Source organism: Trachinotus anak, unplaced genomic scaffold (genome assembly GCF_046630095.1).
Source record: "Trachinotus anak isolate AG129_WGS33_773 ecotype Australia unplaced genomic scaffold, CSIRO_AGI_Tana_v1 ptg000034l, whole genome shotgun sequence".
Taxonomy (NCBI): Eukaryota; Metazoa; Chordata; class Actinopteri; order Carangiformes; family Carangidae; genus Trachinotus; species Trachinotus anak.
Genome location: NW_027273885.1, coordinates 3,027,425 through 3,050,436, shown reverse-complemented (window position 1 = coordinate 3,050,436; position 23,012 = coordinate 3,027,425). Strand labels below are relative to the sequence as shown.

Here is a 23,012-nt window from a genome sequence, read left to right as displayed (position 1 = left end):
TGTGGTTTTAAGAAACCATCTCAGTGTAGTTTGACATCTCCTCTCTCAGGCCTCTCTCTGGAGCTCTAGTAACAACAGGTCAGTCAGCCAATCAGAGGAGAGGATCTGAGCCTCTCTTCTGATTGGCTGACTGTTTTCTGAGTGATCGAATAAAAATACAGCAGATTTCAGGTAAACACTCAGAGAAACCAAATCCTGCAAGGTTGGATGGTGGGTCCAGGTGGGCGGGGCTTGGGGCATGGCTGAGAGTGGTGACTGTTTTGTTGTGACATCACAAAGTTCCAGAAGTCCTGACGGCTGGTTTTAAGGCTCAGTTTCTGAATACAGGCTGTGTGCATTTCTCTGTGGACTGAGGCTTTGATACTTTCACAGTATTAATATAGAACCTAGACCTGCTTTATAATCACAAACACATGGACATCTACCTTTATACAATATGGGACTTTTAAATATTTGGCCATTGTTTCTATAACTAATAACAACATTATATTCACCAAGTTAATTGCAAATATCTGGAAACTGTTCTAAAAAGATAAAACATGGAGCAACATCACTTTAGGGCTGCATCAGTTTACAGAATCTCAGCAGTGGTTCAAATGGCTCTGTGTAATTGTGGTGACGAACCCACAGCAAATTATCACCTGACTCTGTTGTTCCTTCAGTTCTACGGAGTATTTTAGCACCTTTCAGCTCAGTGATTTGGTTTTACAGCCCTGCTGTTTGCTTTCGTGTCACTGTTCTCATTAGTGTAATTTACAGCAACAGCTTTCATGTTTCCAGGAAACAAGCTCCGATAAACTCACTGTACACAGGCTGACCAGCAGCACACGGCTGACACACACAGTTTTTCTCTGCCGCTGTCACCAGAGGTGGGAATTGTTGGGTCTTTGCAGTCAATACTATGAAGTGTACAGTTTAGACCTGCTCTATATGAGAAGCTCCCTGAGATAATGTCTGTTGTGATCTGACACTACATAAACACAAGTTGACCTGACTTGACATTTAGCAGCTAAAGAGCCATGTGTTTCCAAGGAGCAAAGCAGAGCGACTGCAAATAAAAGCTAATGTCGCTAACATGCACTCTGCGATGAAGCAGAATCATCCTTTAAAGTGAAGTGCTCAGACTTGGACTGAATTCAGGAGGGTGTTGGTTCATATCTCTGTCTGCTCCAGAGAGCTGCATCTCTAACAGGGGAAGAAGAAGAAGTGAGGGTGAGGTTACTGTAGGTCAGATTAGGGTCGTCCTCTGTCCTGTGATCCTTCTCACTCCACTCTGTTACTCACACAAACAGCTGTGCAACCTACTGCCTGCTGCCTCTCAAACAGCTGCAACATGTACAAGTCTCACACACACACACACACACACACACACGAACAGGCAGCCAATCAGAACGTACGTCATCCTCAGACTGGGATATGACCTCTGCAGACTTCTCCCCCCTGTATTTTCTTCCTCCCCCATCATTTCCTCCCTTCATTGGGTTTGTCTTTTATCTGCGGAGAGCCCTCGGGCCAGCGATTCATCCCAAAACAAAGACATAATGAGTGTCAGGCTGCTCGTCTCACTTCACTTCACCTCGTTCTCTGTCGACCTTTTTTCCTCTCGCAGACTCAGACGTGAAGACGCTGTCGGTTTGTGATACATAATATATTTACAGCATCTAACCGACTGTAAGGAGTGTCGTACAGTACACACACACATGCACACAAAAACAAACACACGCACACACACATCACTGTGTTTTCCCCCTAAGGTGTTGCCATGGTAACGCAGGATTTGGCAGAGGCAGCAGTCTGGCAAAGGGATGATGTCATGGTGTTTGGCTGCTGCCGCTCCTCATCTTCACCTGGCCTACTTGGAAACACACACACACACACACACACACACACACACACACACACACACACACACACACACACACACACACACTAACCAACCTAACGCCCTGATGCACTATATTGTTACCAGATGTGTCATAAACTGAAAAGAAATTTTAATGATTCCTGCAGGAATATTGCACAAAACAGTGCAGTTGGGCCAAGAATGAAATAGGATATAAAGAGCAAATGAAATTGTTTTGGCTAAATATGAGACTCAACAACTTATTACTATAAATGGGAGACATTTTTTTTTTTATGTCTTTGAAAATGAAATACAATCTTATTAGTGCATTTAAAATGAAAGCAGGACGACCTGTGTAACGCTTATGAGATCAGTTTTTCATATAAAAGATTAAAAATAGATTTTTCATCCATCAGATCAAAGTGTAATTAAGATTTTGGAGACTTTTTTCTAATTTTCTCTTTGTGGAATATTGGATGGAAAAAGGAAAAATTGAAGAATATCTGAAAGTTTTTATCACTTTTAGTGTCTTCAGCTGCCTGAGGGGGCGGGATCTAAGCATCACCTTTCATCTGATTGGCTGGCAGGGGCCGCTTGTGCCGTCCATCTGAGACAAACAGATTTGAAGATATGCCAGAAAATCAAACATATAAAAAAAAAGTATTCATACAAGTAAGAACTTTTAAGAAAAATATCCAACAGATGAAGTTGAACTCATTTTTGCTAAGTGCTAGAGAGGCTCAGATCCTCTCTTCTGATTGGTTGACTGACCTGAGCTCCAGAGAGAAGCCTGAGAGAGGAGATGTCAAACTACACTGAGATGGTTTTTGGTTCTTAAAACCCCAAATATTTCTTCTGATGGAGATCAACACTTCAGATAAACCACTGGAGAAGAGTAAAATATGGGACCTTTAATTTCTATTTAGATGCAGATGGAGCTGAATGGATCAAATGTCAGTCTATTTAATGATTTTGTGTTAAGGTTTTGATTATAAATTTAACAGGTTTTGAAAATGGGGTGTAAATACACAGACTTCTGGTCGTGGTTGAGTTTGAATGAGAAAGCTTCATGTATTTTGCAGGTTGGTTGTTAGGTGTAGTTCTGACTGTGTGAACAGTTTGACACAATGAACTCAGTACTGATTAATGTGTTAGCAGCTGTAGAAAATATGACAGAGTTGAATACAGAGAGTGTGTGTGTTCACTGGTGATGTTACACATGTTTTCCAGAGGCTGACCTGTGAGGAAGTACAGTAAGTGTTTCCAGAGGCTGCTAAATGTCTTCACAGTGTAATGAGGCTGAATGACGGGACAATACAAAGAGATACACAGGCCTGTTTGGCTGCTGTTAGCAAGTCTGCTCTTTGGATCAGTTTCCATGACTCAAAGGGATATCCCACACTGCCCCCAGCCTCCCTGCATTTCCCTTCCCTCCCCACCCCACCCCTGCCTCCACCCACTCCCCGTCACTCCCTTCTCTTCATGGTTTACCACCAACAGTGTTCAATCCTCCAAACGACTGAGCCGGGTGGATTTTGGACATTAGAAAATGTGGACACAGGATGGATTTTAAAGCTTATGTTTGAATGAGCTGCAGGTTGAGAGGGAGAGCATCAAACTGCAGAGAGGAGAGAGAGGAGGGTGAGTGACACTGTGGATGTATATGTGTGTATATGTGTGTTTAAGTTAAAGCGGTTGGCTGGAGAGAAACAGAAACATGCTGCTGTGTTTGACTGGATGAAGATCAGTGAACCTGTTCTACCAACATCACCTGTTCTAACCTTTTATTTATGTTGGTCCAATCAGTTTTAGTTATCTACTATATGACGGATAGAAAATAGTTCTATGGATTTAACATTTATTGTTGAATTTGATTTCTAATACACACATATTGTTTACATCCAGTGATGAGATTTAGTGTATCAATAAGACAAATCAATACATTTTCTGATAATAAAAACTGTCCAGTTGTAGAACATTGAACAATTTTACAAAACATTTACAACTTTATACAAAAGTTTTGGGAACCGCTCAGCAAATTACATATTTTTTTTCTATATTTTTGAAAATGGAAGACAGAGTTGCAGAGGTTGTATTTACTTTGTTTCACTTGAGTAAACATGTATGTTTTTGCATATAACTGTATATTAGATTACCAATGGCGCTGAAATACCATTTACCAAACCTGCAATCATCACCTTTAATCATCACGGACCCTTCAGATTTATTTTGAGAAACAGATGTTTTTGTATTAAACCTGCAAATACTGAATCCCATAAAAGTAATAATTTGTAATGTTATGATTTAATCGTAGCTTGATACTCGTTTCATTTTGAGCCTGATTGTAAAGCAAACAGGGATTCAAACTGGATGATCTAATATCACCTCTGATATTTAGCTCAAATCCACTGTTTGATAAAACCTTCATATAAATACTGGTCCAACCCTCAAACACGTGTTCCCGTCCCCTCTGGCGTGTTGTGGCCCTGCAGTGTACGTGAGCCTTAGTGTGGGTCCTGTAGTCCAGCACGCAGCAGCAGCAGGCCAGCAGCGTTCCCGCTCCTCCTCCAGAGGATTACTGCTGTTGAAAGAGCCTCTTTGTACCCGCAAGGCTGGAATGCCTGTCCAGCTCCACGTCTTTGGGAAACACTGAGCCAAAAGTCAACGGAACCACTGAGCAATGGAATACCACCGGAATACCACGTTCTCAGTGCCCCATCGCTCTGGTTCCCCCGTACAGACAACCGACCTGTACTCTTACTGCTGTGCTCCAGGTGTTTTTAACCTTCATTACTTTGTGATGACTGAATGGCAAATCAGCCTAATCACTACAGAGCCTCTGGTTTATCACTGCTCTTTTTTTAAAAAAAAATATCATAAACAATAGAGAGAAAATGGACATAACGTCTGTCATTTGAGGATGAGACGTCAGCAGTCAGCTTTGGCCTCATAATTCAACCAGCTGATTTTAGATTAAACTGGTGCCATGAACAGGAGTGGATTGAATAATTTAGCCCTGAATCCCAGTCTGGTTATTAACTACCAGCTTTTTTGGCCTGAGTGAGGCTTCATATTCCAGCTGATCACTCCTGACGATACATGTCTGCAGTGGATAACCATCTTCTGAAGCTGGTCATGTTTCTCATCATCACTTCATTATTAGTCCTGGGCTGCCAGCATTTGTTGGCATAGCAGCACACTAACCAGCATTGTGAGTCTTGTACTGTAGCTAAGATTAGTCTCTGTGGATTGATTAGCGCCAACACTGCTGAATTCAAGAAACATGCCACCGAGAATCTATGCTTTTATTCTGAAATACTCTGAAGGACTGAAAAATGCACTGAATGATTCATTGTTTGCTCCTTTTTTATATTATAAAGATATTTGATACACAAAAGATGGAAATCACACTTTACCACCGCACACAGAGATGACCTCACTGTGATTTTTATTGAGGGTGAACAACGCCTTTCGCCTGCAGCTTCCTCAAACTTGCAGTAAACAGTTCCACAGGTGCCGTAAATACATACACATAGGTCACATGACCACACGACCATCATCGTCTTCATGTAGTGATCTTTAACATTTTCTCAAAAGATGAACATCTAAACATTTTCCAAAAAACATGACAACAAATTACAAATCAAAAATCACAGCATTATTTATATTAGAGTTACAAAAGTTACTCAGTTTTCCACAATATTCACAAGAATAAGGAAACTAAAACCATATACACAACTGACTGCATGAGAAAAGTCTAATGGTGGACAACTGCTACATCGCTCGGTGTGACGGGTGAATGCCGGGCGAAACGCGTTGTTCACTCTCAGTAAATCTCCTCTCAGTGTGCAGTGGTCAAGTTTGATTCCCATTTTAGTTTTTCCTGCAAACAACCAGCACCTGATCACTAATATTGGCTGAGCATGGGGAGGTTTGCTCGTTGCACAAAAGATAGATTTTGAGTTCAGTAAACTTTTCCCAACTTATTTTTAGCAACAGAGAGAGTGGAAATATTAGGGGTGTGTGTGGAGGAAGGGGGTGGGGGTTCTTTTAAGAAAGTAAAAAAATTATATTTTATAGCTGTTTCCACTTCTAACCTTGAGTAATGAGGCACTGAGAGAAACACTGAGTCATCTCTGCCTGTGGCTCCAGCTCAGTGAAGTTGCAGGATAACAGTGGTTTGGGTGATGACAACAAGCATTCCCTCATGAGGGGCTTTGAGGTGTAATTTCTACTGTCACCGAGACAATAATCTGATAATGACAAACCCTCTGATCCTCAGAGCTGCTGAGCTGCAGCTTCACACGTCTCTGCCGCCAGTAAATTCACAGCTTTGATGAAAAACATGCACCACAGCAGATCGTCAGTCGGCTTTTCATGTCCTGCTATTTGCTCTGTTTACCTACTGTATGTTTATATGTTATAACCTGTATTCATCAGGCCACTCTTCTTGCTGAAGGGCATCTCAACAGCGGTCATTGAGGAAGGTGAGATTCACTTTACTCACTGATTTTCTCCCATTCAGTCCTGGGTAACCTCTCATTTCCTGCCACTCCAGTGTGTATATGTGTGTGTTGAGTTGTGTGTGTGTGTGTGTTCATACCACTTTGTGTCTGTACAAGATGAGGCAGCTGGTGTGTTTAGCTTCCTGCTGATAATGGCGTCTCTCCAGTGTTTCATGCCAAAATAATGGATCTGTGTTTACTCATGCTGTTGGGCTATGAGGGATACGCTGGCATCTCACCCTGCATAGATTAGCATTTTAATGTGTATTTCTCAGGCTTATCTGTGGAAAAATACTACACTGCATTGAGGTAGTCATTCATAACAAAAGGTTCATTATTCACTCCAGTAAATATGAATGACCTCTCTGTGGTGAGAAGTTCATTTCAAGTATTTATTTTGAACCCAGGAGCATTTTCATGGTTTATTTTGAACTCAGTCATTCACTGATTCGAACAGTATGCTGACAGCGGTCTGTCAGTGTGCTTCCAAACCAAATCTCATTTAAAAATTGAACATATCCCAGAATTAAAAAAAAATGCTTGCACCAACTTTCTGACCACTGAAATTACAGCTGCTTTTCTAAGCACATCGAGCCTGAAACAACTGAATCCATTCATACAAGCATTTAAACAGCTCTGATTCCAAACCAGGTAAACACAGTAACCTTAAAGGTTTGCAGTAGCTACTAGTGTAAGTGTCCTGGCTAACATGTTAGCAAACAGTTACAGAATTATTCTCACAACTGTCGCCAGGACACATATTAGAAAATATTTAATCAATATTAAGATGTTAAAGAAGATGAAATAAATATTTGACATACTGTTTTCTCGTTAGGTTGTTCATGCTAATGTGTTAGCAAAGAGTTGGCTATATCTACACAATCAGTGGACACACAGCAACAATAGCATTCAGTTGGAGTTGTGGTTGTAGCCACCTGATAATTATCCAGTTCGTGTCCAGGTACATGGAATTTAATCTTTTGATTTCGTCCACCTGGACACGACCTGTCAACATATTTTTTGTGACACTCAGGACGAAATGGAAACATATTTTTTGAATAAATGAAACTCTACATTCATTATCGGCTGCAGAGGTGACAGGAGGCATGTTTAGGGAGATGGTGGGAAAACAAGACCCAGGTTGATATTCAGAGGTTTGTAGGTTCAGGTATTTTAGTTAAGGCTCAGGAAAGATCGTGGCTTTGGTTAAATATACATAAACTTGTTGTGTTCTGTGAACTCACTGCTGTGAGTGTCTAAAAATAACCATTAAAAAGTTGAACACAGCAGCAGTCACTAAAATTCTCTGTTTTTCTGTCACAAAAACAATGAAAAATCGTGTCCATGTACATGAAATCAACTCATGTACCTGTATATGTATTGCTGTGAGACTGGGCTGGAATATCACCCTTCTTTTAGCTTTAGCTTATAAAATATCTGACTGTTTAGGAACTAGATGATTGATCAAAGTAGATCTATGGCCTGAAAAAAGCGTAGCTTAGCATAAATACTGCAGGCAGGGTAGAACAGCTAATCTGGCTTGTTCTTTTGTTCTTTTAATTGATTTTAATTTATTGAAAGTGCAGTAATAGTAAAAGTAATAGTTTTATAGGAGTTATGTTAAGCTAAGCTAACTATCTGCTGACTGTAGCTTCATTCTCTCTGCATGATTAGACGTATTTTAAAAGATATTGAACGTTTCCTGAATGCCAAATTCAGATGCACTAGCTTTAACATGTAAACAGATAAATCTCATGAGAAAAAGAAATATAATATATATAACTAGTATGAAACTGATGCAAACGATTATTTTGTGAAGATAAGAGGAAAAGGAGGATAAGAGGTCTGAGCAGATGTGATAATAGCAATCATCAGTGTTGTTTGTAGTTGAGGTCCTGTCCTGCACCGAGGGCCAACCCTGACCTTCGCCTCTGTCACTAACAGGAAATGGTCCCAGGCTCAGTTTGCCGTACAGGAAGTCTACATATAGTGACACTCAGACTGCGAGACGAAGCCTCTCTGCATGTCATCTTCTTCCTCTATCTGTCTCACACTTCCTCCTGCTGCTGACACGCTCTTTTTTGAGTCTGGGAATGTGTCCAAGTACAAATGTATTGTTCAAAGACAGATGTTTAGTATGAGACAGTCTCATATTGCATTGTAACTGCATTGTTTGTTCTCAAACCAAACTTAATTTAATTTACTCTCCTTTTAGTCTGACATGAATTATATAAATTATTGACAGTGAAACTGAATAACTATTATATAAAAAAGCATACACAAATTATTTTCATATCAATTTAATGTCTTTGTTCATTTTGTTCAGAGTTAAACTACGACCAACATATTATTTGTGCTGCAAAAGAAAAAGTCGTTGCTGTTGTTTTTGTAACAGATGTTTCTTGAGGATGAGACAACTGAGGTCACCACTAATGAGAGCTTCATGTTCGGCCCATAAAGCTCGTAAATGCCATGTTTAGGTTAGGATGCCACCACAGGAGTGAAGAGCAGTGATGCATATGCAAGTCTGTTATATATTATTGTAGTGGAAAATACTGGAGAAAAGTTGAAGGATGGTTTGTCTTGATCAAACTTCTAAAGGACGAACTGTTCCGGGGTTTCCAGAGACTTTTAAGGCAAAATTCTTGAAAAGAGAAATGAATTAAAAGATCCTGTTGGTGGATGTGAGTTAATGTGTGTGCAGGGGGTAGTTTGGTGACGTCACCTAAGAGCAGACATTTTGAGTTAGTGGCACAGGTGTTACTAATAAACACAACAATGGCTCCTATTCATGTGTTTCCATCAAAATTTGATACAAATTTCAAGCAAATTTCCAGAAATTAGTCAAACAAAAACATGCATATTAATGTGTGTTTCTATTTACTGCTAATATGTGTGAATATTAGGAGCTGGAAGCATCAAGATAAGCAGCTGCATTTTCTCCAGTCCAGTGCCATTAAACCACTGCAGAGGAACAGTGTGAAATTAGATGACGTAATTAAAAGATGTTGTTGTTACAGACCTGAAATATTTTTGGCTGATGCTTTACTTTCTCTGTCCATACACGGCAGTATTTTCAAAAAGAATAAATAACCAGCATTGAGGTTTTAGGTTTCTCAAACCACGAGGGCCTGTGGGTGTTCTCGTGGACAGCAGATGCAGGCTGTCTGCTGGGTGTTGTCAGACTGTGGTTTCATATATGTTGTTTTGTTTGTGAACTATTCTGCCTCCTCCTCACTCCCATAAATCCACTCTGAGCTGAACGTGCGTTCCATAAGAGCAGACTTTTGTAATTTATGTTTTGAGATGTTTTAACTATCTTGTCATTGTTGTTATGGTGTTGTATTCAAATCATTTATCTCATCTCTTTCCATTAGTTTATAACACTCGACTGAGCTGTGTAAATACAGCTGAAAGACGCTCTTTTCGCTGAGATGTTGTGCTATCAAGAGCAACATTTTAGACAATTTACGTCTTATGATTTGCACATTTATATACGTACAGCATATGGTTTGAAGTCTTGTCTGAAAATGAACCTGTAGTGGATCCACCCTTCATCCCCACGGCACAAGTTTGCTGCATTTCTGTGGTTTCTTTCTAAAAACAGAATGTGTCATTTGGCTTTGGCCACATCCAGCAGACACTAAGTAACACTGCAGCATAAAGATACAACACTCCCTGAAATAGCAAGAATTTATCTTAGATTCTTTGTCAGTTTCATGAACAGAGGGCTCTGTGGTGCTGCTAGAGAAACCTGAAAATTGTTTCTGAGAGGCAATTTTCATACAGTAAGTTTACCTGAATTACTGTATATCATACATCAGCCTCTTTAAAAAAAACACACACACAAAAAACAAATACAAACAGTGTACATTCAAACTTCACAATCCGAGACACTGGGAAGACACACAAACACACACACATGCAGACTTTTGGCAGACGCTACAATTTACAGATGTTCTCTAAACGTCTCACTTGCAGACCATTCAATTCAATTTTATTTGTATAGAGCTGAATCGTAACATACCTCCAGGCACTTTACATGGTAAGAAAAAGACACTGGTAGATGCTACAATTTACAGATGTCCCCTAAACGCCTCACACGCAGACTGTAGGTTGACTAGCTACTACACACATCATCAGGGGCCCCACTGAGGGGGGTGTTGGGGCAGCACTGTATAGTGTCTTTATGGGAAGTTTAAGGGGGTTTATCATTGTCATTGCAAAATGTGCCAATATGAGGGGCCATCCAGGGCCCCTTTGCCCTTGGTGGGGCCCCCAGCATTTGCCTGGTTTGCCTCTCCTGACTGTGCGCCTCCGCTCATAATGTTACTTCATAACTTGTTGTGCAATGTTGCCGTGATCCAGACCAAAAAAGTGTCACGAAGCCAAATTTTTGTTGTGTGTGTATCTGTGAAAGGAAACCTCAAGGTCAGAGAGAATCCAGCGGGAGACGGAGCGAAGGCATGGAAATGATAAGAAGGAGAAATTATGAAGAGAGAGAAATGTAGAGGAATAGAAAGATGGATGTCCCTGCAGAAGGAGGATTATCCAGCAGGCTTCATTATCAGAGCTCAGGAGACAGGAGCAGAGCTGTGTGGTGGCAGCTGGCTGGACGAGATAGAACCAAGAGAGAAACCATGAACTCTTCCACTGTCCTCATACTCCTCCTCCATCATCCTGCCTTCATCATCCTGCTATCTCTCCTCCGACCCGTGCTTCCCTCTTTATTAACTCTCAGTTGTCTCGTAGTCATTAATTCTCCAGTTTAGAGGTTAGAGGCGATGGGCTCCATCCTCTGGCAGCCATGATGGAGGCTTTCAGCTCTGACAGAAATAGCTTGAGAATGCATCACTGCATTAATCAATACTACAAACTAGAATCCTTGGTCTGGTTATTATAACCAGGTCTGGTTATTATAACCAGGTCTTGCTAACCCCTGAGGTTTCCTTCTTCTTCTCACCATTTACTCGTGATTCTTGCATTTCAAGGCACAAAAACTGCTTTTGATGATCATCTCCTCATAAGATCTCCTTCACTCTGCTTTGGGCTTTTCTTCCTGTAAAATGACAGGAAAATGTCTGCTGTGAAAAAGCCTTTAGCTCAGAAACTAATCACTCTCTGTTGGCTTTCACACTGTATGCTACTGAGCTAAGATGGTCAGCAGATGTTTGTCAGTATTTGGAGACTCCCACTTATGGTTTTGGAACAGATCTTCTTAAGAATAAAGACCAGAAAGTTATTTGACATATTTCAGGTATTTCTGTTCTCAGGCCAGAATGAGAACAGTATCATTGAATCATGTAGTAAGTCTTTGAACACATCATCAAACCTGTTATGACTGAAACAGTCTGGATGTATGTTTCAGTTAACTTACAAAAAACACATCTTTGAACCTTTAGGGTCTAAACTTGTTCCTAAATTTTAAATCGTGTCAGTTCAGTACATTTTGAGCTGTAATGTGACCAGATGTGACCATTTACTGTTGTAACATGGAAGTCAGCTTTATTTATTTAGTGTTTTCAAAATAGCAGTTGAAAGGGAGACAAGAAAAAGCATCTCCTAATGAAGAATCTGCATTTGTTAAATTGAAAAAGGTGAAGTGGTCTGACTATAGTGATAGAAGGTGTGTGTGTGTGTGTGTGTGTGTGTGTGTGTGTGTGTGTGTGTGATTGCTCTCAACACATCTTAAATTGCTTGTCGAAACCTGTCTCAAATGCTCGTAGTTGTCAGTGCATCAGGTCTCCATGTATCTAAGATGAAACTTTTAACATCTTAGATGCAGAAAATCATAAGTAATTGACTCCATGTGATCCTGTATAAGACATTAAACACTGATTTTACAAAATGTGATTTACAGTTGTGTTCAAAATGTGTGAACAGGGCAAAGGCATTTTGTCCAGTCACTAGAAAACGGATTGATTGAGAGTAAAAGGAGTGTTCCCTCTAAAGGTTGAGGTTGAGTTCACTCCACACAGATCTGATGTTTTTGTCTGCTGCAATGTTCAGGCTCTTCAGTGGAAGATAACTCTCTGTATAAGTTTAGTTTTCATGCTTTTATGGACATCATGATTAATCGAGCCTCAGCTGAGAGTAAAGATGTTTTTGCAATATTTCACACACATACATTCAGGGTTTTTATGTGTATGTTTTATAAAACACACATATACTGATCAAAGAAATCTGAATGTGTTGTTGGTTTGGTTTAACTGTTTAATGTGGGAATATGGATAAAATGCATGTAATTTTTCATTACAACATGAATGTATAGTATATCATGATATGATTTTGTGACAGTGAAAAAAACTTTAAAACGTAACACTTAAACGGATAAAAAATATTTTTAAAACTCAAATGGGCTGATGAAAACACCGAGAAATTATTGTTTTGATTTGTTGACTGAGTAAGATCAGACTTTCAAAACAAAACCTGTCTGTAGCTGCATTTCAGTTCATTTTCTCTTTCTATCACCTTTCTATCATCATACCATCTCACATTTTTCACCCACCGTCTGGTTGGCAGACCGTCCCGCTTCCCTCCCCTCTACATTTTTCATTCCAGCTAAATGGTGAGCCTCCCCCGCTTTCATAACCCCATCAAATAAAAGAAGAAAAAGATTCCCTCATGTGTGAGAAGAGATCCATGCCTGCTCAACAGAAAACAATGCCAGCCTTTCTGCCCTGGCATGAGAGGAGGAGAGGGAGGGAAAGAAAGAAAGAAATGGAGATTGAGAGGTCTTTGTGTGCCCAGTGAGAGTTTGTGGATCTGAGAGAAAGAAAAGCTGCTGATGTCCCTCAACAGCCTGACAGCGCGGGGCTTTGATGTGGTGAGAACAAACACATGCTCAAAGTAGCACAAAAAGTTTGAGTTCTGGTTCAGAAAATTAAACTTAACAGCAAAGACTGAGTTCTTACCAAAATATAAAGAGAAGGTGTAAAAGGCAAGTACTTATTTATCCTTCCCTCACTGTTTCATTTGGAAAAGCTTGAGAATCAGCAGGCTAGCTAACTAGCTCACATAGATAGCTACAGAAGGCTAATGTGGCTAGTTTGAGGTTAGAGGGTCAGCTAGGCTAGCTAGCTTACTTACAGTAGATAGCTACAAAAGGCTAATGTGGCTAGTTTGAGGTTAGAGGGTCAGCTAGGCTAGCTAGCTTACTTACAGTAGATAGCTACAAAAGGCTAATGTTGCTAGTTTGAGGTTAGAGGGTCAGCTAGGCTAGCTAGCTTACTTACAGTAGATAGCTACAAAAGGCTAATGTGGCTAGTTTGAGGTTACAGGGTCAGCTAGGCTAGCTAGCTTACTTGGATAGCCTAGCTATACGGTAGGCTAATATGGCTAATTTGAGGTTCAAGGGTCAGTTGGGCTAACTAGCTCACTTAGACAGCCTAGCTATATAATATGCTAATGTGGACAGTTTGAGGTTCGAGGGTCAGCTAGGCTAACTGGCTAAACTGCAGTAATTGGCTAACTTTATTTCATTTTCAAAAGCAAGACAGTTATGTTTCATAATATAAACCAAATAATTTATTATTTTGTTTCTTTATGTGGATCATTTGGCCAAAAATCTTTAGGATCTCTTTGGATTCGCTGGTAGGTGTTTGACTAAAGTTGGTGTAAGTTTGAGGTCAGATCATACTGGACTTAAACATTTATGGCATCAAACAATTTCTTATTAGTTTGTTTTGTTTTTGGCTCTCTGTGTTAGCTCATTTACCTCTGTATACCACAGATTATAGATATATTATTGCTTACAAAGTGTCATTTTTAATATTGGAAAAATCTGGTGATATTTTTTATTTTGCTTATTGTCAACAAATCCCATGAAAAGACCAAAATCAAAAATGTCACTGTTGCACTGGTTGAAATGTCCCTTAATTATCATGAACATGCTGCAGTTTATTTTCAGTCAGTCAAACATGCAGTGCTGCTGTATTTATTAGAGCGGTTCCCAACCTGGGGGTCAGAACCCCTCAAGGGGTCACAAGATAAATTGGCCGCGAGATAAGAAAACTAAGACGAGCAAATTTCTGCTCCATAAAATGAAAGTAAACAACGTTACAAGTAAAGTTAAGTTTTTGCTCACGGTGCTCACAGGTCTTGAAAATATGTTTGATGAGTTAAATGTGCATTGCTTTAAAGGATCCCACGCTAAAAGGTTGGCAGAACCAAATGAGTGTAAATCCTCAGCCACTCCTGTCTCCTAGAAATGATGTTTCTATTTAGTACCTGGTGAGGAGAGGGGGCCAGTGAGGCTGGATTCTTTTAGTGATATGGGAAGATGTGGCGTTTCACTGCTCTCTTCCAGCCACAGATTTGTTTACAGTTCATCCCAGGGTGTTCTCACTTTTCCTTCCACCTTACTCTCCATTCCTAAAACCCACAGAGGGATTCTTTTCCTCATAGAAGTGGAAAGTTTACCACCAGCCACATGATCAGATGTCCCTCTTGGACACAGTGAATTACAAGAGAGGACAGAGGGTGTGATGTGGATAAGAGCTTGCAGCCAAATGCAGAAGACAGGGTCGACTAAGGCTGCTGAGTTGTTGTAGTGCATTGCTTTAATTTCATTTTGTGCACTTGGAATTTCTGTATGCAAAAATGGCAAAACAGAAAAAGCCTATTGAAGCCTATTGCAGTGTTTCTGATACATTTCTGAGACATATACTGTAAAATAGCTCAGTCCATGATATAAAAAAACACCTTTGTTTTGTTGCAATGGAATCTTGGTTCATTCCAGTTAAATTATAGCAGATACTTTACAGACAGTAGTGATCATTAGTGTTTTTAGGTCAGTGTCTAATCAGTTACACATGTTGTGGTACAGTGTTTTGGTTGCATTAGTGCATGTTGGATGTTATGTTTCTATTTATTACTAAAGGCTGTGTCATTGTGATTAATAGGTTTTCCCATTCTGACATCAAATGATTCATTATCTGCCCTTATTGTGATTTTCTCGTCTTATCAACCACTCAGAGTGCTTTATTCTACAAGCTGCAGTCACAGAGATTTCTGTGCATTCAACACTTTTCTATCAAACACTGACAATACCAGCCATCGAACCACCGATCTTATTGTGTAGTGGATTAGGTGATCGTGACAGTTTTCAAACTTTATAATGTATAAAGCTCGACTCTGGTGGGACTCGAACCCACAACCTTTGAATCACTTCCTCTGTGTTTATCTAGAAGTCCAATGCGCTGTCCATTGCGCCACAGAGCCACTGAATCACTGCCACGCCAGCAGCATCTCAACGATGTCATCAATACATCGACACTGCATGATATTGTGTGATTGATGATGTAAAGCAACACTTGGCTGTTTGTCTGTTCACCTGCTCCTGTCTTTATATTGGTGAAGACTCACTGTATATATTATAATATTCATGGTTTATTCATGGAGGCTTGTTCAGTCAAGCATCCTAGTACATTTGCATCATGTATAATAGAACAGCTTCTCCTTCCTGCTGCAACATGTTCACTTTATTTCTGACTTTTATTTTTATCAAATCATTTCACTCATCACTCTCATCCTCCCTTCCTCTTCACCTTTCATTCTCTCCTTTGATCACAGCTCACACACACACACACACACACACACACATGCTCTGTTATCTGGGACTTAGGTGCTGCCAGTCAGGAATGTAGGTCTTAGTTTAGTGGAGCAAGCAGCAACAGGTCCAGCTCCTGAATGGGAGTTAGTGGAGGATACAGCTTGAGACAAAAGACGCAGGTCAAGACAAAGAAACAACCTGTGTTTGGAGAAATTGGGTTGAACTGTGTTGAGCCGTGTTAGCGGTGTCCTGCTCAATCAGGTTCACACTGATAGGATTGAGCTGAGAACCGGGCGCAGCTCTTTGTCATGGAGGCGATGCGTTTGCTGGACAACTGGAGACAGGTAATTTTTCCATTCAGACACCACAGCATGCAGGTCAGCATTAAAATGAATGGATGAAATTGGGAAACAGTTTCTTTCCCCTCCTGGCTCAGATAAGAGTTAAAGAGTTCTGCAGATGGAATTCTTCAACATTTATTTTTGTGTTTTCTGGCTGTTTTGTGATTTACTGTTTGAGACTGGCTTCAGGCTGACTCTGCTGAATATCATTTCATGGGTCTGTCAGAAGAGCAAACATGATGGTACTGCAGCAGTGTTTTGTTATCCTGAGGGTAGAGCACATCAGAACCGTGTTTTCTGTCCCCGCTGCAACAGCATTTTAAGCGTGCAGACGCCTGTGGGTACACTCTGAATCTCTGTGATTGCTGTAATCATGTGTTTATTTTGTTGTTTTTTTTTACCTTTCCATTTGGTTTTCTGTGCCTCCTCACAACCACAAGATGAAGTGTTTTCTCACATATATTCACACTTATACTGAATCCACTTAACACATGTACTAATATAGACATGGAATATATTTATAGACTGGATTTGTTCTGAGCTGAGCTGATGGAAATACCTCAAAATTAGTAAGTCGGGAGGAATTTGTGGGCACGGTGTGTGTGTGTGTGTGTGTGTGTGTGTGTGTGTGTGTGTGTGTGTGTGTGTGTGTGTTTTCATAGGGACTGAGAGGCAAGAGAGCAGCCAAAGTGGCTCATTTCCAGGGAATGTGTCAACTACCAAGAGATTTAAATGCATTTGTGTAGTTTGTGTGTGTGTGTGTTACTTCCTCAGAGTGTGTTGCTAAATATCATCTGCTGTGTGTGTGTGTGTGTGTGTGTGTGTGTGTGTGTGCGTGCTGACAGTATGAAACTAATGAGTCACACCTTGACACATTAGTGTCTTGGCTGAGTGGGGAGGGGGATTCCCAGTAAATATGGTTCAACTGTCTTAAATTATTGTGGAAAAACTGTGAGTTTGAGACTTTTCAGAAACTTTTACACTTACTTCACACGTAGCCAGAAGTTGAGAACGAGAACAAAAGAGTCGCAAGATTTTTATACTTGATTATTATTTTCCTGTACAGATGAAATCACCCATGATGACATTTGTTACTCATTTTTCTGGTTCATGCTGATGTCGTCATCTCCTCCCGCAGGATCTTCATGTGTCGCAGGGAGACGTGGACAGATCAGAGGACATGGACCGTCTGAACAGGAACATGCCCGAGTATGGACGGCAAACCCAGCAGGTGTTACAGGTGAGTGGTGGGGTGGGGGATGGGGGAGAAGAGAGTAACAGAGAGAGAGAGAGAGAAAGAGAGAGAGAGAGAGAGAGAGAGTGAGAGAAAGAGAGAGAGAGAGAGAGAGAGAGCCAGAAGCCTTATTGTTCTCAGCTTGGCAGCCTTCACAGAAAAACCCTGTCATATGTCATCAGTGTGTGTTGCATGTTTCCAGTGTGTGTCCACTCACACACACACACACACACACAGTGAGCGCTCTCTTCTTCTGATAACTGTATCCATTGATGTGAAATGTCACCACGTTGGCTGCTCTGACAGACTTTTGGCTCTGGGACTCTCCGCGGATGATGAACACAGAGAGGAGGTCGGGTCAGGCAGCGCAGCCGCGATCCGTCCTGACAGCATATGTCTGTGTGTGTGTGTGTGTGTGTGTGTGTGTGTCTGTTATAAAGCAGGAATCTTCAGACAGAGTCAGTAATTAGACAGACTTGCAGATTGGATGTCTCGCTTCCCACCTGCTGGGTCAGACAATCCTATCAGGCATTATGGGGTGGGCAGTGTGTGCATGTATGTGTGCATGTATGTGTATGTGTGTGCGTGTGTGTATGTGTGTCCGTGTGTTTGCGCATTTGTGTGTGTGGCAGTTAGACACGAAACAAGATGAGATTAAACTTTGATCATTCTCGTAGGGAAACTGGGACGAAAAGAAAAGAAAAGTTTGTGTTGAACTAAAAAAAAAAGTAGAAATATTTGACTGAAAATTAAAAACAAAGACTTGTTAATTGCAAAGAAAATAAAAAAATGAAAGCTCAACCACCCACAATAATTAGAAGGATGAAGACTTAAGCAAGTATATACAGTGTGAGGGCAAGTAATGGAGCTCTATTTGAACAGCTGTACTCACATGTCATATGTATGTCACACAAACTACAAGATATTTTTATTTTATCTTAATATGTTTAACCAGCAGACAAACTGGTTGTTCTTTGTATACAGTTCTCCACTATTATTCCTGTCTGTTTATATCCTCTATTAATTTCACTTTTGTTATTAATGATCAATTATCAATATTGTGTTTAAGTTATTTCTTGGGCATTTTACACCTTTATTTGATGGGACAGTGTAGAGAGACAGGAAATGTGAGACATAGTGCATAGTGCAAGTGTTTGTTGGTTCAGTTTAAGACAGGAAGTTAACCTGCTGTGGGCGGAGCTTCTGTCCTGCGCTGATGTCAAGAGGTTTCACATGTTTCACATATATTTTTTAACTTGTCTGTATTTTTATTTTTCCCGTCTTTTCCACTTTTTAAACCGTGAGGAAGGAAGGTTGTTGAGGACTGTTACTGATTATGTGTTTTCCAAATCTGTCTTGACTAATAAAATGAACAAAAGAAACATAAGAGATGAAGCATAAAATAATATTACATAAAATATAAAACAGAGAAATGATGCACAGCAACATGCAGAGGGCAGAAAAAGTAGAACATGCACAAAACACACGATGAATACTTAGATTAGACGCACAGAAATGTACATGTGTAGTAGACCTACTGTACAGTGTTTTCCATGCGTGCAGATTTGGATCAGTCTGTATGCACAGACGTGTTCAGGCAGAGAGAGAGAGGAGCTGTTGATCTGTGCACCACATGGGAGCAGCAGCACACAGCAGATCAGGCAGTATGAGTCCTGCAGCGTTGCCCCGCCAGCACCTCCCCTCTCCTCCCATCACTCCCAGTCAGCCTCCCAGCGCTTCCCAGCCAGTCTCTATCTCAGCAATCCTCTTAGCGTTGACCCCACTCCACCAGCAATCAGATAATCCTATTAGGACACACGAGCAGCAAACCAGCCGAGCAGCTGAGTCAATGATCGCATACGGTTTGTAAATAGGAAAATGTAAGGGCTCAAAAATGGGACAAAAAGATGCAGTTGCAGTTTTAAATGCAGGTTCACACCAGTGAGTGACCTCACAGCCAGAGTTCATTAACACTGATGAACAAACAGATTTTAGTCAGTGCTTCTAAATCTAAAATCTGCTGCTGCCAAACAACATGGTGCTCTGGATTTCTACTGATGCTCAATCATCAATGATGCCAATCAGTGTTAAATCATTACTCATGATGCAAAGTTTCTCAACCTATGTGGAGTCACTGGATTGAGTATAGACAGGGTCCTGTGAGCCTGATATATTCATATTTTTAATGTGCTTTTAATCAATCAAGCCAGTGACAAATAAACTGTAAGAATAAACTGTCAGTGGTTCCCAACCAGGAGTTCGGGGAGACCTGAGGGGACACAAAATAAATCTGAGGGGTCATGATTTGACTGCAAAGATGAAAAAAAAAAAAATTAAATCTTTTTTTGTATAGTAGACAGATAAACCTTTTCAAGCCTCTAACAAATATTCAAATAAGAAAAATCTAAGAAGGGAACATCAGTCTGTTTGCAGCTCAGAGGCTTCAGCAGTCTGTGACAAAGAGCCCAGAATAGGCAGTGCTTCAATTTAAAGTGTCATAAGGCAAAAAAAAAAAGTTGGGAACCAAAGCTGTAACATTTTGACACAGGAGGGAAATAAATATATATATATAAATAATCAAATGAATGCTGAGCTGCTTCAGTTTCAGGTTCCTGGTGTTGTGCATTTGGAATAATGGATGCAGCCCAGCAGGAGAACTTAATTTGTTTTACTGTGTGAAAGCAGAAGGTGAAACTCCAGGGGCCGAGAGGAAAACACAGCAGTAACATGTTTTTCTGCTTCTGTGTTGGGAGCAGTTTAACAGTTAGAAGACAACGTTCAGGCATCACAAGTTAGCCCGCTGAAAGCCCTCCAGGAGCTTCATGTTTCTTAATTGCAGAGTGCAGTTGCTATGGCGACATCCCTTCCCCCTTGCTGAGCCGACAGCACACAGAGGGGGGAAGACGACACACACACACACACACACACACACTCATACACACACAGAAACAGACACACACACTTCCCTCAGTGTGCAGAGGAATATGTAAACAGCAAGAGCAGCCAGAGATGGAAACAGCCTCCCATGCTGAAGACAGTCAGACTCTTTCTTCTCCCTGGAGAGGAGGACGGGCGTCTCTCTGCAGCAGGAAAACTCCAGTCAGTCAGTGCCGGGCAGGAAAGATGAGCATCTTTTCTGTGATGCCACATATTCGCATTTTTTTGTGTCACGCAGAATCAATTAGTTCAGCTAATGGGCAGGAAATGATTGTCTATCAGGTCCCATTCATGGCGAGCCGTTTATAGTCCAGACAAACTGTGGCTGTGCAGATGGAGACAGGGGCTGTGACCTCTTTAGCTTCAGAGGTGTAGATACTTTATCAGATTACACACAGTATGTTGCAAAGTGCTGGTGTCACAGGTCAATCACTGGTGGCTTATTTTACCACACTTAAAGCTATGAGTTAGTTAGATATAAGTTTAAAAAAATATATTTAGCACAAAATATTTGTTTTATATAAATTTTAAATTAAAGTTAACACAAAAGGAAAAATTCCAATGATAAATGGTGCAAAAATGCAAATTAAAACATTTGTTATTATTATTATTATTATCATTATTATTTTAACAGTCAAAAATCTGCTGTGATTATGAACGCACCACATATTCCACAAATATTTTAATTTTTCTTCCAGAATTAAAGAAAAGAACTAATCAGTCTGAATTAACACAGAATTGCAGTTCAGACCAAAAACTTATGATTTAGATATAGGTATCTTTTGTGACCTTTGACCTCTTCTGCAGAGCACCCCACTGGACCTAATCGAGACTGGAAAGGGGCTGAAGTTCCAGGCGGAGCGCCCCCACCTGGTCAGCCTGGGCAGTGGACGCCTGAGCACCGCCATCACCCTGCTGCCCCTGCCTGAGGGTGAGTCAGCAGCAGAGACAGCAGAGCAACAGCTGATCACAAATTACATGTAGTCATTAATAACAGGGAAAATATATATATATATATTGACTTTATTGATTATCTTTATTAAATATAATTTTATTACATTTAAAGTCTTTTACATAGAACCACAGCAACAACACACACACACACTTGTATTTGACCCTGTCATCCCCTCTATTTATAACTCTGGTTATTGTCTTGTCTCTTTGTTCAAACAAGGCAGGTTTCATCTTGTAAATGTGTCTGGTGACCTTTTGACCTCTGGTCTGCCTCTCTGTGTGATTCCCTCGTCTGTCTGTCAGTACCTGTGTGTCTACTGGCCTTCCTGTGTCTGTCTGTGCCTCTGCAGGCTGGTATGCAGGGAGATTCCCTGATCAGGAGTCATGTCCTGTCCTGGCAGGGAGAGTGTGTGTGAGTGTGTGTGATTATTGCATTTGTCTGTGACATTTCTTTGCTCTCTCATGTGGAGGCTCTGTACAGATCAGGTGTGTGTTAGTGTCAAAATCATTTAGTAGTTTGAGGTCGAGTCATTCGTCCTAAAGTCAAAGGAACATTGTTCTCTTTCTGATACTGACACAGTGCAGATGAGGAGAGAGGAGCTTCCTTCAGTTTTCACTGTGAGCTCACAGCAGTGACCTGAATGAGCAGCAGCCTGTGATAAAACAAGTTTGCAGATGTTTTTTTTGCTTTGGTTTTTGGCTCTCAGATTGCAAACAGGCTGAATATTGCCAACATCATTTTTCAGGTTAAAAAAACCCATTTGATATAAATTTTCATTCACAGGTAATATTGACTTTACATTAAAGTCTGTAGTGAACAATAATGATGGAAAAGTATCAGGTGTCTGTAAAAGAAATGATTTAAGTTCAGTGAGGTTGAGACACACAGGTTTATATAAAATGTTTTTCTTATACTAGCTTTATTAAGGAGAGCACAACAACATTATAATTATAATTTTCAATTTTTTAAATTTATCTTCATTGTCTTCTACCCAATTCAGAAACTAAACCTCCCGCTACTACTGATAATCATGGTTATAACAGGCTTACTGAGCTCCAAGCACCTCACATAACTGATGATGATAATGCTTCACTGTTCCGCAGTTTCTCCAGAGTAACATAAAGTCTTCAATCTGTCTTTGAATCAATTTTAAAATTCCCCATAATAAACCAGTTTATTACCGATCAATTCCACGATATACAGTGGCATTAGGAAGTATTCAGACTCCCTTCACTTTAAAAATATTCTAAATGGATGAAATTATCTTTTTTTGACAAGCTGAAATCTTTCTGTTACAAGGATGCACCTGGAACAATCTGTAGTCAGGTGCTTCCTGGTTGCTTTAATTAGATGTTTCTGGAGCTAAGCTGGAGCTCACCTGTGGCAACACACCTGTGTATTTAAGGTCCCACAAGTCACCCTGCATGTCAGGACAAACACCAAACCATGAAGTCCGAGGACTCTCTGAAGACCTCTGTGATAAAACTGTGTTGAAGCACAGATCAGGTCATAGTTATAAAACCGTTTTTTACATCTCCTCTGCCTCTCTTCTGATTGGCTGACTGTTTTCTGAGTGATCCAATAAATTTACAGCAGATTTCAGGTAAAGACTCAGAGAAACCAAATCCTACAAGGTTGGATGGT

General features: G+C 40.4%; 1 protein-coding gene and 1 non-coding gene across 16 annotated transcripts in view; one reads left to right on the top strand and one right to left on the bottom strand.

Annotated features, from left to right (window-relative positions):
- The window catches only part of phldb1b (pleckstrin homology-like domain, family B, member 1b), a 119,407-nt gene that overhangs the window by 12,428 nt on the left and 83,967 nt on the right, over positions 1-23,012 (top strand). For 2 of the 15 annotated variants that reach the window (XM_071471631.1, XM_071471628.1), the window contains exons 1-3: positions 13,566-13,941; positions 17,381-17,482; positions 21,221-21,344. In XM_071471631.1, coding sequence (XP_071327732.1) covers positions 13,894-13,941; positions 17,381-17,482; positions 21,221-21,344 — 274 coding nt within the window. In that variant the 5' untranslated portion in view covers positions 13,566-13,893. Of the gene's footprint in view, positions 1-12,658; positions 13,175-13,565; positions 13,942-15,999; positions 16,246-17,380; positions 17,483-21,220; positions 21,345-23,012 lie in introns of those variants that run through there. The other 13 variants (XM_071471625.1, XM_071471620.1, XM_071471630.1 and 10 more) reach the window with 9 other exon arrangements.
- Positions 15,479-15,570, bottom strand: trnar-ucu (transfer RNA arginine (anticodon UCU)). The gene is given in 2 exon segments: positions 15,479-15,514; positions 15,534-15,570. It is a non-coding gene; the product is annotated as a tRNA-Arg (tRNA).